The 15,710-nt window shown below is 48.2% G+C and overlaps 1 protein-coding gene across 1 annotated transcript in view; it reads right to left on the minus strand.

Moving 5' to 3' along the window:
• The window catches only part of TP63 (tumor protein p63), a 99,892-nt gene that overhangs the window by 50,714 nt on the left and 33,468 nt on the right, over positions 1–15,710 (minus strand). Inside the window, 1 exon segment of the mRNA XM_087726050.1 lies at positions 6,364–6,618. Coding sequence (XP_087582176.1) covers positions 6,364–6,618 — 255 coding nt within the window.

A 15,710-nucleotide genomic window follows, 5' to 3' on the forward strand; every position in this document is an offset into this window, starting at 1 on the left:
ACACACAAAAATACAAAATAAAATAAAATGAATAAAATAAAAGATACAATAAAAGAAAAAATAAACAACAGAATAAAACGAAAGATAGTATGAAAGAGAAAAAAAATGAAATACAGACAAAATGAAACAGAAAACAGAAAACAAAAGAAAAGCGGGGGGGAAAATAAAGGGATACAATAAAACATGGAAAACCAAAGGAAACAAAAAATGAAATTAAAAAAAAAAGATAAAAAACAAAACGGGTGACAAAACAAAAATTTAAAAAAATCAAAACGAGGAATAAACTAAAGCAACACTAAATAAAACAATAGCAAAATAAATAAGCAAATAAAAAGACAAAAAAAAAAACAAAATAAAATAAAATAAACATTCCTAGGCCAGCTTTCTCTCTCTCTCTCTCTCTCTCACACACACACACCTCCCCTTGCGGAATCATTACCCAGAAATTTCAACCCCCCCCACCCCCACCCAGTAACCCCAGAGCCTCCCAGGAGGGGCCCCTCCCAAAATCCAAAGCACCCCGTCTTATGCAAGAAAACTTGGCTGGGTTGTGTTGTTCTTCCATGTGTGAAAGTTGAGAAAAGTCCTGGGGCGAAAAATCCACACCCTCCAACTCCTGATCTGTTTCTCTGGGTTTTCCCTACAACACCCCAAAGAGAAGTTGTAGGAAGGACCCCATTGGGGGGGGGGGGGAGGCCCCTTATTAATCTAGACACAGGGTTAATCTAGATACAGCTAGTCCTCGACTTACGACCACCTTTGAGCCCAAAATATATGTTGCTAGGTGAGAAATTTCACCCCATTGGACCATTTTCCTGACCACAGTTGTTGTTAAGGGAATCACTGCAGTTAGTGATGTGGTCGTTAAGTGAACCCGGCTTCCCCATTGACTTTGCTGGTCGGGAAGGTCGCAGAAGGGGATCGTGTGACACACACACACACACACCCCTGGGACACTGCGACCGTCATAAACAGGAGCCAGTTCCCAAGCGTCTTGATCACACGGCCACGAGGACGCCACGATGGTCATTAAGTGTGAAAAAACGATCCTTGTAAGTGTGAGTCTATTGCCAAGCGCCCAGATTTTGATCCGGTGGGATGCTGCAACTGGTTGTAAGTGTCGAAAAACGTGTCAAGTCGCTTTGTTAGTGTTGTTGTAACTTTGAACAGTCGCTAAGCGAACTAATGCAAATCAAGAACTACCTGTATTCCCAAATGTATGTTTGGGGGCCGGGGGGGGGGCGGTGAACCCCGTAAAAATAGCCCTATTCTGACACTCTGCAGGTGGGAGCCTCCCTTTCTCAAGACTGGGAGAAGATTGCAGAGTTAGGCGCAAATGTTTTGCCTTTTTTTTTTTCCTTCTTCTCACGGGCAGGGAGGGGACGGTAATAAAAAAAAAGGGGAGGCTCATTTCCAACTTTCCCGCAACTGGTTTTTCCCGGAGCGTCAGTTGCCAAATTGTGTTCCCAGAAACAACGGGGTGAGGAGATGGGCAGCTGGCTGGATCTTTCCCCGCTAGGGAAGGAAGGGGGGGGAAGCCACCCAAGGGCAGGAGGGTGCCCACCTTCCAAAGGGCGCTGCGTGGAGGGTCCCGTGCGGGAACTGGACATGTCCGAAAGTCTCACACAAGAATAACAGCGTTTACCTCCTCCTCCTCTCGTGCAAGAGACCTCACACCTGGGGCTGTGCATTCACACACACCCTTGATCTACGCATGGTGGAGGAATGGCGGGAGCCTTCGCTTGTGTGGTTGAGGATTGCTCTTTCTTTCCTTTCTCAAATCTATCTTTCTTTCTATCTATCCTTTCTTAAATCTATCTATTTATCTTTCTTCTTAAATCAATCTTTCTTTCTATGTTTTTTCTCTTTCTTTCTTAACTTTCTTAAATCAATCTTTCTTTGTTTTCTTTCTCTCTCTCTTTCATTTCTGAAATCTTTCTTTCTCCTTAAATCAATGTTTTCTCTTTCTTTCTCTCTCTTTCCTTTCTGAAATCTTTCTTTCTCCTTAAATCAATGTTTTCTTTCTTTCTCTCTCTCTCTTTCCTTTCTGAGATCTTTCTTTCTCCTTAAATCAATGTTTTCTTTCTCTCTCTCTCTCTCTTTCCTTTCTGAAATCTTTCTTTTTCCTTAAATCAATCTTTCTTTCTTCATTTGTTTTATTTTCTTTCTTAAGTCTTTCTTCTTAAATCTTTCTTTCTTTTCCTTCCTTCCCCCCACCCTCCTCCCTTCTTTTGGCACTGTGTTCTTTGCATACATCCCTTGGCATCCGGCAATCTTTCCAGCCAGTTGCTGACAAGGAAAGCCAAAAGTGTAACTAACTTAACAACTGCACTGATTCACTTAACAACTTCGGCAAGAAAAGTCGTAAAATCAGGCAAAAAGCCATTTAGCATCTGTCTGGCTTAGCAACAGAAATTCTGGGTTCAATTGTGGCCTATTGGTCTTTCCTTGAAAACCTCCAGTGATGTAGCATCCATAACTACCTCAAGCTACGTCAATGATCAACCGTTCTCCATGTCAGAAAAATTCAAAAGCTGGTTCTCAACATGCTTGCTAACCCACCCCAGGAGAGTTCAAGAGAGAGAAAGCTTGGATGAAAATAAAATCTCCTCTGGCAACTCAAGTCACTTTTGGAGGAGTTGGTGGAAATTGTGAGGAGACCTTCAACCTCCAGGACTCCTTGGGTGGAGCAGCGTGCAATTAAAACTGCTAGTAGGTCACGGTAACCTAAGAGATACTTCCAGTTGGGTTGGTTCCTAACCTGTCATTAAGGAGAAAGGAGGATGACAACTGTTGGCTGAAGAGCCCTGAAGTCACATCAAGTGAAAAGAAGAAGAGGTTGACTTAAGCAGCCCAGCGATGAGATCTTAATATCTTCTGACTTTGGGCCAAGTTAAGACAACTGTGAGAGTGACAAGACAAAGGCAGGCTGCAGGAAGCAAGAGAGGATCCACGAGGTTCTCCCAGAACTTCACGTGCAATGACAGTTTGGTGTTCCACCACTTGGACAACTCCTAACACAGTGTTTTTCAACCTTGGCAACTTGAAGATGTCTGGACTTCAACTCCCAGAATTCCCCAGCCAGCGAATGCTGGCTGGGGAATTCTGGGAGTTGAAGTCCAGACATCTTCAAGTTGCCAAGGTTGAAAAACACTGTCCTAACAGTCAAGCAACGTTCAGGAGATCAAGGGTGGCAAGGCAACACGTATGGCTAGGACTGAAAGCCTTCACACATGACAATCCCGGAGCAATGAAGCTTCCAGATTCAGACAAAACACATTTCCTTTGATTTTAGAAAGGCACAACTCCCAGATTCTGCTTGAGGTCCACCACATGTTGTGGAGTCCTCATCTCCTCATCTCAGGAAGAACAATTTAATCCAGGGATCTCCAAAGTTGGCAACTTTTAAGACTTGTTGATTCCAACTTCCAGAATTCTCCAACCAGCCACTGCTGGGGAAAATCCGGGAGCTGAAGTCCACAAGTCTTAAAATAGACACAAGTTGACACTTAAAGAAGACCACTAAATGAACCATACGCCATGTTCTCCATCATGGTTGAGCTGAGAAGAACAACTCCAATCTGGCTTAGAAACTGGGTGGGTATATTTTTAAGGAAAGTGCTCAGAAAACCTTCTCCCTTGCTCTGGCATCTATCTCTAGGTATAGAGACACGTTTCTGAAGACCCATCTTCCCCCCCAAGTTAACGCAAGAGCTCAACCATGGCCAACATTCCTCAAATCAGTTGGGATCAGGAGAAAAACCAAGTGTGTCTCCACCCCATGTCTTTCCATGTGTTCTCCTACACAATTCTCCCTTTTGGTGATTATTTTTAAAAAACCACAATCCTGTGACAATTTGGACAGAAGATCTGGATTGTCCCATGACCACTCAGGTCTCCTCCTCTTCTTACAGCAGGAATCCCCAAACTTGGCAACTTTAAGACTTGTGGACTTCAACTCCCGGAATTCTCCAGCTGGGTGGAGAATTCTGGGAGTTGAAGTCCACAAGTCTTAAATTTGCTAAGTTTGAAGACCTCTGATCTAAGTGGAGAGTTTGCAGAGGAAGGAAGGGATCACAAGAGAGTAAGTTATGATGGCTGGAGAATTCTGGGAGTTGAAGTCCACAAGTCTTAAATTTGCTAAGTTTGAAGACCTCTGATCTAAGTGGAGAGTTTGCAGGAAGAAGGAAGGGATCACAAGAGAGTAAGTTATGCTGGCTGGAGAATTCTGGGAGTTGAAGTCCACAAGTTGCCATGTTTGAAGACCTCTGATCTCAGTGGAGAGTTTGCAGAGGAAGGGATCACAAGAGAGAAAGTTGTGCTGGCTGGAGAATTCTGGGAGTTGAAGTCCACAAGTTGTCAAGTTTGAAGACCTCTGATCTCAGTGGAGAGTTTGCAGAGGAAGGAAGGGATCACAAGAGAGAAAGTTGTGCTGGCTGGAGAATTCTGGGAGTTGAAGTCCACAAGTCTTAAATTTGCTAAGTTTGAAGACCTCTGATCTAAGTGGAGAGTTTGCAGAGGAAGGAAGGGATCACAAGAGAGAAAGTTATGCTGGCTGGAGAATTCTGGGAGTTGAAGTCCACAAGTCTTAAAAGTTGCCAAGTTTGAAGACCTCTGATCTAAGTGGAGAGATCGCGTGATCCCCTTCTGCGCCCTTCTGACAAAGTCAACAGGGAAGCCGGATTCACTTAAGAAACCTTGTTGCTAGCTTAACAACGGCAGTGATTCGCTTAGCAACAGGTGGCAGGAAAGGTTGTAAAATGGACCTTCGCAACCGCCTCACTCAGCAGTCAAATTCAGAGCTCGGTTATGATCGTACATTGAAGGACGGCCTGTTAATACGACCTTAGCCTTTCCAATTTCCAGGAGACCGAGGCGCATAAGAAAATTACCCCTTCTGTGGCTTAATTGCAGGCCAGGTTTCCAGGAACACGGTCTGATGGGTGCGTTGACGCATCACTTATTTTGCTTTGCCCTGCGTTCCCAACCCCCCCGCCACAACAGCGACGTCACCCCAGCAATCCATGAGAAAATAGGACCCATAATGAGGAGTAACATAAATCTCTCTCTCTCTCTGTGTGTTTTTTCAACCAGTTGAAAAGAGAAGGAGGAGGACTGTGGGAATCCTTGGTGCTCCCTGAGCTTGGAGGTTTTCTTGCAGATTTTCCAAGAGCCAACTAGATCAGTGTTTCTCAACCTTGGCATCTTGAAGATGTCTGGACTTCCAACTCCCAGAATTCCCCAGCCAGCATTCCTGGCTGGGGAATTCTGGGAGTTGGAAGTCCAGACATCTTCAAGTTGCCAAGGTTGAGAAACACTGAACTAGATAACCTCTGGATAAGCAGGGAATAACACCAGACAAACAAACAAGCAGAAAACAAGCGGAATTGTGGGGTCCTTGGTGCTCTCTGAGCTGGGTGGTTTTCTTGCAGACATTTCATGACCCAGCTAGGTAACATCAGCAGGGACAGAAGGGAGGAGGAGGAGAAGGGATAGGAGGAAGAGGAGGAGGAGGACTGTGGGAATCCTTGGTGCTCCCTGAGCTTGGTGGTTTTCTTGCAGATTTTCCAAGAGCCAACTAGATAACCTCTTTAATGGATAAGCAGGGAATAACACCAGACAAACAATCAAGCAGAAAACAAGCGGAATTGTGGGGGTCCTTGGTGCTCTCTGAGCTGGGGGGTTTCTTTGCAGACGTTTCATTACCAAACTGGGGTAACATCATCAGTGCAAGGAGAGAGTGGGGTTTGTGGAGAGGAGGAAGAGGAAGAGAAGGAATGTGGGGTCCTTGATGCTCTCTGAGCTGGGTGGTTTTCTTGCAGACGTTTCATGACCCAGCTAGGTAACATCATCAGGGATGGAAGGGAGGAGGAGGAGAAGGGATAGGAGGAAGAGGAGGAGGAGGACTGTGGGAATCCGTGGTGCTCCCTGAGCTTGGTGGTTTTCTTGCAGATTTTTCAAGAACCAACAATGGATAAGCAGGGAATAACACCAGACAAACATTCAAGCAGAAAACAATACTCTAATTGAGAAAACTACTAACAGGAGCCGACCAACATCAGCAGGACTAGAAGAGGGAGGAGGAGGAGGAGGACTGTGGGAACCTGAGTTTGATTTCATGACCCAACTAGGTAACCTCTTCCATGAATAAGCAGGAATACCCCAGACAAACGGTCAAAGGGGAAAACAATCATCTAGAAAAAACCCACCAGAAGAAAACTACATGCCCACAATGTCTGACAGGGCGAAACAACCCGTGCGTAAGAGGACCTCCCCCGTGCCAAATCCATCTGGCCTCCCCGTCTCCCTTCTTGGGACCCACCGGCCCAACCGGACCCAGCCCTTCCCCGAGTGTTGACTCACCGTCCACGTGGCCGACTTCGCGGTGCTGGACTGTTGAAATGAGACGTCGAAGCTGTGTGGCCCCGGGTAGTCTGTGTTGGAGGGGATGGCCGGAGACGGGGAGAGGGCGTCGAAGGTGGAGCTGGGCTGGGCGTAGGGGGAGGGGGCCGTGACACTGTTCTGGGCATGCTCCGTGTTGTACGGGCTGGTGGAGGAAGAACCGTTTTGGATCTGCTGGTCCATGCTGTTCAGGAGCCCCAGGTTGGTGTACTGTGGCTGGAAGGAGAGGAAGAGAGACGGTGGTTACTCGATGGGGCACGGGTGCAAATCACTGACGAGGACTTGGGACTTTCTCTTTAAGCCAAGGAACTACCTGGGACATGCAAAGGGGTTATTGCATCCAATAAAGGCGGCACCGACGGAAGAGAACTGAACGGGGGGGGGGGGCACTGGGTGCTCTCTGAGCTTGGTGGTTTCCTTACAGGCGTTTCATGACCCAACTAGGTATCATTATCAGGAGGAGGAGGAAGCAGGGGGGAGAGAAGGACTCTCTGAGCTTGGTGGTTTTCTTGCCAACATTTCATTAACTAACTAGCCAACATCGTTTATGGTAGAAGGGAGAGGGCGTTTTGGAGAAGAGGAGGAAGAGAGGGGGAGGGAGGAAAAAGAGGAGAAGGAGGAAGAGAAGGAAGAGGAGTGGGAGGAGGAGAGTGGAAAGGAGAAGGAGAGAAGAAAGGGAAAAGGAGAGGAAGAAATGGAGAGAGGAGTAGAGAGAAAGGTAGGGAGAGGAGAGGAGAAAGGAGAGGGAAAGAAGAAAGAGAAAAGGAGAGAAAGAAATGGAGAGAGGAGTAGAAAGAAAGGTAGAAAGAGGAGAGGAGAAAGGAGAGGGAAAGAAGAAAGGGAAAAGGAGAGGAAGAAATGGAGAGAGGAGTAGAGAGAAGTAGGAAGAGGAGAGTGGAAAGGAGAAGGAGAGAAGAAAGGGAAAAGGAGAGGAAGAAACGGAGGGGAAGTAAGAGTAGGATAGAGGGTACGAAAGGGAAGGAGAGGGGAGGAGTGGAGGGAAAGAAGGGGAAGCGGAGAAGAGAAAGGAGAGGAGGAAAGAAGAAAGTGGAAAAGGAGAGAAGAAAGGAGGGAAGGAGAAAAGGGGAAGAAGGAGGGTGGTTGCAAAATAAGATGGGTGTAAGGGAGGGCAGAAAAACAACCTCGATTATATTTTTAAGTTTAGGAGGAGGAAAAACTGCTATAAAGGTTAAAAGACAACATATTAATGAGCGTTATGAGATTGTACATTTGTGAAAGTGTGCATGAGAAACACAAATAAAAAACTTTAAAAGAAAAAAGAAAGGTCTCCCCCTCCTCCAATTTCCTCGAGGAAAAACACATTTCCCAAATGGGCAGTTCAGCTGGTCAAGTCTTAACAAGGCCACGCCAGGCTTCCAGGGGTCACCTCGCCAACCTTAAGGCAGGGATCTCCAAACTTGGCATCTTTAAGACTCGTGCCCCAGCCAGCCATGCTAGCTGAGGAATTCTGGGAGCTCGGCCCCACAAGCCTTACAGCTGCCTAGTTTGGAGACCCAGGTATAAGGTCTCCTGCCTTGAGCAGGGGGTCAGACTAGAAGACCTTCAAGGTCCCTTCCAGTCCTATGATTCTATGTTTGTCTGTGAGAGAAGAGAACTTCAGAAACTCCAAGGTCATCTCAGCTACAGACCTACACCGATTTTTCCTTTCCTTCTTTCCTTCCCTTTCCCTCTCCTTCATTTCTTTTCTCCCTTCTTCCTTCCTTCCTCTTCCTTATTTCTTTTTTCTTCCTTCCTCTTTCCTTTCCTCCTATTTCTTTTTCCTTCCTCCCTCCCCTCCCCTTCTCTCCCTCCCTCTCCTCTCCTTCCTTCTCTTTCCTTCTCTCATCTTCCTTCCTCCTCTCCCTCATCTTCCTTCTTTCTTTCCTTCCTTCTTTCCTTCTCCTTCCTTCTCAACTTCCTTCCTCTTCATTTCCCTTTTTCTTCCTTCCTTCCTCTTTCCTTTCCTTTCCTTTCTTTCTTCCTATTTCTTTTTCCTTCCTCCCTCCTCTCGCCTTCCCTTCCTCCCTCCCTCTCCTCTCCTTCCTTCTCTTTCCTTCTTTCATCTTCCTTCCTCCTCTCCCTCATCTTCTCATCTTCCTTCCTTCCCTCATCTTCCTTCTTTCTTTTCCTTCCTTTCCTTCTCCTTCCTTCTCATCTTCCTTCCTTCCCTCATCTTCCTTCCTTCTCTTTCCTTCTCTCATCTTCCTTCCTCCTCTCCCTCATCTTCCTTCTCCTCTCCCACCTCTTCTTTCTCATCTTCCTTCCTTCCCTCATCTTCCTTCTTTCTTTTCCTTCCTTCTTTCCTTCTCCTTCCTTCTCATTTTCCTTCCTTCCCTCATCTTCCTTTTTCTTTTCCTTCCTTCCTTTCTTTTTCCTTCCTTCCTTCCCACCCTCATCTTCCTTCTTTCTTTTCCTTCCTTCTTTCCTACTCCTTCCTTCTCCCCCTCTCGCAACTTTCTTTTCCTTCCTTCTCTCATCTTCCTTCCTTCCTTCTCTCATCTTCCTTCCTTCCTTCTCTCATTTTCCTTCCTTCCTTCCCTCCCTCCCTCCTGCAGAGCCCTGGAGAAGCTCTTCAAAGGAAGCCTTCTCCTCCTGACAAATTCCAGAGTTTGCATTCAATGTCATTTTCGCCCGAGGGGCGAAATGCAAGAGGGTCCCTGCTTTCTCCCTCCCTCTGCCAGGTTCGACTTTTGATTTTCAGGGAGGAGAAGCGAAAAGCCTCGGCGACACCCGAAGGCAGGTACACACCCATGGCCCCAGATCCCCCCCCCCCACAAATGCACAATGGAAGCACAACAGGGCAGCCACTCCCCCCCCCCCTTTCTCCGGAAGGCCAGATAAGAACCGTCCCCAGTCACAACGGGGCAGATGAGCAAAGTGGAGTTTTCTGAACTCCGGTATGTCATTTCACAAGGCGGGAGAGAGAATCCCACCCACCCACCCTGGTTGCCAGTCGGAATCTGAATGGAATGTGTCACATGGGCCGAAAAAGTTCCATTTTATGTCCATTTTCTTTGCCTCCACATGTGTCCCAGCCTCACCGACAGACAAAGGCACTCGCGTAACCTTTGCAAAACTTTTGAAACCTCAACCCAAATGTTTGGCCTCCCAATTAAGAAGAGATTCCCACCACCACCACCCCCTTCCCTCTTCATTTGCCCAGGCGTTTTTGGCCCGCCGTTTCATAATATCCGACGGAGAGGCTTCACGGAGGAATCAGAAGGTGCTTTCCAAACTTTAATTGCTGCCTCCTTTAATCTGAAAGCCACGTTTAGTAGCAGGCTATATTCGTAGCTGTTAACTGGGGGCTCCTGGGGGCTCTCTGAGCTTAAGTGTTTCATGACCCAAGGAGGTAACACCATCAGTGCTGGAAGGACGAGGGTTTGCGGACAGGAAGAGGGGGAGGATGACGAGGACCGTGGAGTCTTTGCTCTCTGAGCTTGGTGGTTTTCGTGCAGACATTTCATGACCCAAGTAGGGGACATCATCAGTGCTCAAAGGATGAGGGGTTTGCAGACAGGAAGAGGAGGAGAATGGGGAGGAGAAGGATTATGGAGTCTTTGGTACTCTCTGAGGTTGGTAGTTTCCTTGTAGACATTTCATGACCCAACTAGGGAACATCATCAGTGCTCGAAGGATGAGGGGTTTGCAGACAGGAAGAGGAAAACAGGGAGGGGCTAAGAGGAGGAGGAGGATTGTGGGGTCTTTGGTCTTCTGGGTTTGCCTTTTATCTTGCAGACTTCATGATCCAACTAGGTTAACATCATCAGTGCTAGAAGGGAGTAGGGCTTTTGGAGAGGAGGAGGAGGAGGAGCAGAAAGAAGAGGAGATGGGGAGAGGGAGGGAGATGAGGAGGAGGAGGGAGGAGACGAGGAAGGGGGGAAGGGCAGGGGGGAGGAGGAGGAGGAGGAAGAGAAGAAGGAGAAGGAGAAGGAGAAGAAGAAGAAGAAGAAAAGGAGGTAGAGGAGAAAGGAGAAGGAGAAGGAGAAGAAGAGGAGGAGGAAGAGGAGAAAGAAGAGAAAGAAGAAGGAGAAGGAGAAGAAGAGGAGGAAGAAGAAGGAGGAAGAGGAGAAAGAAAAAGAAGAAAAAGGAGGAAGAGGAGGAGGAGGAAGAAGTAGAAGAAGAAGAAGAAGAAAAAGGAGGAAGAGGAGAAAGAAGGAGAAGAGGAGGAGGAAGAGGAGAAAGAAGAAGAAATAGGAGGAAGAGGAGAAAGAAGAAGAAGAAGAGGAGGAGGAGGAGGAGGAAGAGGAGAAAGAAGAGAAAGAAGAAGGAGAAGGAGAAGAAGAGGAGGAAGAAGAAGAAGAAAAGGAGGAAGAGGAGAAAGAAGAAGAAGGAGGAAGAGGAGGAGGAAGTAGAAGTAGAAGAAGGAGGAGGAGGAGGAAGAGGAGAAAGAAGAAGAAGAAGGAGAAGAGGAGGAGGAAGAGGAGAAAGAAGAAGAAAAAGGAGGAAGAGGAGAAAGAAGAAGGAGAAGAGGAGGAGGAAGAGGAGAAAGAAGAAAAAGGAGGAAGAGGAGAAAGAAGAAGAAGAAAAAGGAGGAGGAGGAGAAAAAAGAAAAAGAAGAAGAAGAAGGAGAAGAAGTGGCCTCTCCTGCGTCTCAGTCTTGAGCCCCCTCGACACCCTCCCCCTTATGCCTCCCCAACTTCCTCCTCCAGGGCCGGGAGCTCCAGAGAGCCGCCGAGGCATCTTGCGGAAAGGCCAGCGGATAACACAACCGCCAAGAAAGAAAGAACGCACCGAAGTGGCATTCCCTGCGCGCCTCCGGCCATCTGTCTCACTGGTGGTACCTCCTCCTCCTCCTCCTCCTCTTCCTCCTCCTCCTCCTCCTGGTTGCTATTTAAATAGCCATTAATCCTCTCCTTGACATGAGCAGCTGGGGGGGGGTCCTCCTTGGCTGCTCCTCTGATCTCCTCGCCCTTCTCCCCGCTCGCCCGGGTGCCCCCCCCTTCCCTCTGCGGACAGGTGCAGCCCAAACTCCAGGTGATCGGAGGTGCATTAAGATGCCCCCCCCCCCGCCTCCCGTGCCGAGGGGGGGGGGAGCGGCTGAGCCTGCGGCCAGGAATGCTTGGGGAGAGGAGACCGGTGTGACCAGAGGTCAGCGTGTCTGTCTGAAGCCTCCCCCCGTCCTCCATCCCCAGAGCCCCGAGGGTCACCAGCAGAGGACTTTCTGGGAGGCGTGCCGCCTGCCGACAAGGGGACGATTAGAGGAAGGGGGGGGGGGAAGCTGCTTTGGAATTTGGCCGGGTGGCCAGGCACGGCCCCCCCAACCCAAACAGAGCCAGGCTCCTTCTGCCTTCTGCAACAAAGGAGGGCTGGGACAGTCCACCTCATTCCCCAAAAAGCTCCAGGAAGGAGGACGTGGGGGTGAAATAGGGGTGGCTCTGCACTCCGGAGCCTCCTCTCACTGCATCGTCTCTACCCACCCCCCCCCACCCCCCCGGGCATTAAAGGGAAGGAATAACAGAGGCGCACATCGAAGCATCGGGATAGAGCCAGAAGGGACCTTGGAGGTCTCCTAGTCCAGTGTTTCCCAACCTTAGCAACTTGAAGATGTCCGGACTTCAACTCCCAGAATTCCCCAGCCAGCGAATGCTGGCTGGGGAATTCTGGGAGTTGAAGTCCGGACATCTTCAAGTTGCTAAGGTTGGGAAACACTGTCCTAGTCCATCCCCCTGCTCAACAAAGTGACCCCAGGCCCTTTCAGATAAGTGGGCTGTCCAATCTGCTCTGAGAGACTTCCAGGGTGTAAGTGGAGTTTCTTGTGTTTTTCTTTGAAGACGTTTCCAGTATTGGAGCACCCATAACATCTGGTGGCAAGCGGTTCCACTGGTTAATTGTCCTGACTGTCAGGAAATTCTCTCCTCAGTTCTAAGTTGCTTCTCTCCTTGGTTAGTTTCCACCCGTTGCTTCTTGTTCTACCCTCAGGTGCCTTGGAGAATAGCTTGACTCCCTCTTCTTTGGGGCATCCCCTGAGATATTGGAAGGCTGCTATCATGTCTCCCCTGGTCCTTCTTTTCATTAAATTACAATACAATATAATAGCAGAGTTGGAAGGGACCTTGGAGGTCTTCTAGTCCAACCCCCTGCCTAGGCAGGAAACCCTATCCCGTTTCAGACAAATGGCTATCCAGCATCTTCTTAAAGACTTCACAACTTCTGGAGGCAAGTTGGTCCTCTGATTAATTGTTCTCACTGTCAGAAGTTTCTCCTTAGTTCTAAGTTGCTTCTCTCCTTGATTAGTTTCCACCCATTGCTTCTTGTTCTACCCTCAGGTGCCTTGGAGAATAGCTTGACTCCCTCTTCTTTGGGGCAACCCCTGAGATATTGGAAGACTGCTATCATGTCTCCCCTGGTCCTTCTTTTCATTCAACTAGACATCCCCAGTTCTTGCAACTGTTCTTCATATGTTTTAGCCTCCAGTCCCCTAATCCTCTTTGTTGCTGTTCTCTGCACTCTTTAGAATAGAATAAAACAAAATAAAATAAAACAGAATAGAATAGAACAGAACAGAATAGAATAGACTAAAACAGAATAGAATAGAATAGAATAGCAGAGTTGGAAGGGACCTTGGAGGTCTTCTAGTCCAACCCTCTGCTCAGGCAGGAAACCCTACACCACTTCAGACAAATGGTTATCCAGCATCCTCTTAAAGACTTCACAACTTCTGGAGGCAACTTCTGTTCCACTGGTTAATTGTTCTCACTGTCAGAAGTTTCTCCTCAGTTCCAAGTTGCTTCTCTCCTTGATTAGTTTCCACCCATTGCTTCTTGTCCTGCCCTCAGGTGCTTTGGAGAGTAGATGAATAGAATAACAGAGTTGGGAGGGACCTTTGAGGTCTTAGTCCAACCCTCTGCTCAGGCAGGAGACCCTAGACCATTACAATCCAATCTTTTCTTACAAGCCTCCAGTGATGGAGCATTCGCGACTTCAGGAGGCAACTTCTGTTCCACTGGTTAATTGTTCTCACTGTCAGAAGTTTCTCCTTAGTTCTAAGTTGCTTCTCTCCTTGATTAATTTCTGACAATTACAACAATTAACCAGTGGGACTCCTTGCCACAAGAAGTTGTGGGTGATCCATCCCTGGAGTTTTTAAGAAGAGACGGAACAACCACTTATCTGAAATGGTGTAGGATTTTCCTAGCTGAGCAGGGGGCTGGACTAGAAGACCTCCAATGTCCCTACCGACTCTGTTCTGATTCAGAAACCAGCCTTCCACACCGCTCACTGTTCTCCTTGGAACGCAAGATAGAACAACAGAGGGACAATACAGGCAGTCCTCAAGTTACGGCCACGATTCACGTTGCAAAGTGAAAGATTTTGCAAATCTTGTGGTCGTAAGTCGAGGACTGTGCCGTACCCGTAGGGAAAGTCATAGGAAGGGAAGAAGCTGAATTGCCTGGAGACGATTCAAAGAAGCGCCTGCCACACAACGGCCCAGGGGTACACAACTGTCGATAGGAGAGACGGAAAAGTTTGTACGGTGAAAATGTTGCGGTACCTGAAGACGGCAGAAGAGAAGAGAACGAACGGGAGAAGGTCTCAAAAATATAAAGTGCCTGCAAACAGCATCAGAACAACTGTGGTAAAAGAAAGCAGTGATAGGCACCTTGGGTGCAATGCCAAAACATCTGGAGCATCACTTGAACCCCAGTGCCATTGCCAGAATCCCCGTCAATCAATTGCAAAAGGGAAAGAACCCGGATAATAACAATAATAACAACAACAACAACCATCTAGGGAGCAAAGGCTCAGGCCAACATCACTGCACTGATACGCAACGTTACATCTTTGGCTCTGCTTTGCAGGATGGGTGAATCGAAGCCATCGTGGCTTATTCAAACAAACCATCATGCGGTGCAAATTCCACACGGGGAAACTCTCAAAGGAGAGCCAAGCAGGATAGTCTCTCCCAATGACGGCTAAACTTTTTGCCATGGTGTGCCGAAAGAGTGTGCATACCCAGAGCCATAATGCAACATGCTCTCCCCCGCGCTCCTCCCTGCGCATGTGCGCATGACCCCCCCCTCCATGCTCCTCCACGCATGCGCCTGGCCTCCTCTGCCCATTTTTGGCTTCCGGGTTGGTGCAGGGCGTCCTCCAGGCCCAAAATGGGGCGCCACAAGACCCGAACACCAGCTGGCTTGTGGGGGGCACGCACACGTGCGCGGTGGAGCTGGGCTGGGGCGACGGCTGGCATAGCCGCAGAGAGGGGTCTGCGTGGCGCCAGGTGGCAGGCATGGCATAGGTTCGCCATTGCGGGCGATCCAGAGCTCCGAAGGATGCAAGGATACAGGTGAGTTTTGCAAACGAATCAGCTGAATTCATCCCCCAAATCGGGGAACTTTACCACCCACAGAGGTGGCTTGCAAAGTCACATCTGGAAGAACTTGGAGAGATGAGGGGGAGACCCTCCCCTGGGGGTAGCCCTCGACCTACAACCAGCCACTTAGCGACTGTTCCAAATTACGACGGACATCCCTGGGGTTTATGAGCCTTCATTGACAAGGGGGCCGCGTGACTACATTCTACAACAATTCTGTCTAAAACTGGCACTTTTCGGCCCATGGTGAGTTATTGGTTCGGTTAATGACCATGGGGGCTGTTTTGCAACCATTGCATTCGCTTAATGACCGCCGCAAAAGAGATTGTAACATTGAGCCCATCACCAGGAGGCAGTGATGAGGCACTAGGGATGAAAGCCCCCCGGGGGATTTGGGGCCAGGCGCTCCCTGTTCGCAAGGTTGTTGTGGAAGGAGAAACAGGAGGGAAGAATATTAGGTGGAACGGAAGTTGCCTCCAGAAGTTGTGGGTGCTCCATTATTGGAGGTTTTTAAAAAAGAGACTGGAGACCCATTGGTCTGGAATGGTAGAGGGTCTCCAGCTTGAGCAGGGGGTTGGACTAGAAGACCTCCAGGGTCCCTTCCAATTCTATTAACAATTTGTTAAAGTATGTTCCCCATCTTGATTTATAAAAGTAATAAGGAGAGGAAGGGAGGGAGGATAAAGAAGGAAGAAAGGAAGGATAAGGAAAGGAAGAATAATGAAGAGTGGGAGCATAGAGAGGAAGGATGACGAGGGAGGGAGGGAAGAAAGGAAGGAAGAAGGAAAAAAGAAAAGAAAAAGGAAGGAAGGAAGGAAGAAGAAAACAGGAAGGAAGAAGGAAGAAAGATAAAGGAAGGAAGGAAAGAAGGAAGGAAGGAAGAGGAAAGAAAGAAGGAAGGAAGGAAGGAGGAAAAAAGAAAGAGAAGGTAGGAAAGGAAGAAGGAAGGAAGAAAGGAAGAGGAAGTAAGTGGAAAGAAGGAGGGAGGGAG

Source organism: Thamnophis sirtalis, unplaced genomic scaffold, assembly GCF_051295495.1.
Source record: "Thamnophis sirtalis isolate CommonGarterSnake01/CBP01778 unplaced genomic scaffold, rThaSir2_p1.2 scaffold_11, whole genome shotgun sequence".
Lineage (NCBI taxonomy): Eukaryota > Metazoa > Chordata > Lepidosauria > Squamata > Natricidae > Thamnophis > Thamnophis sirtalis.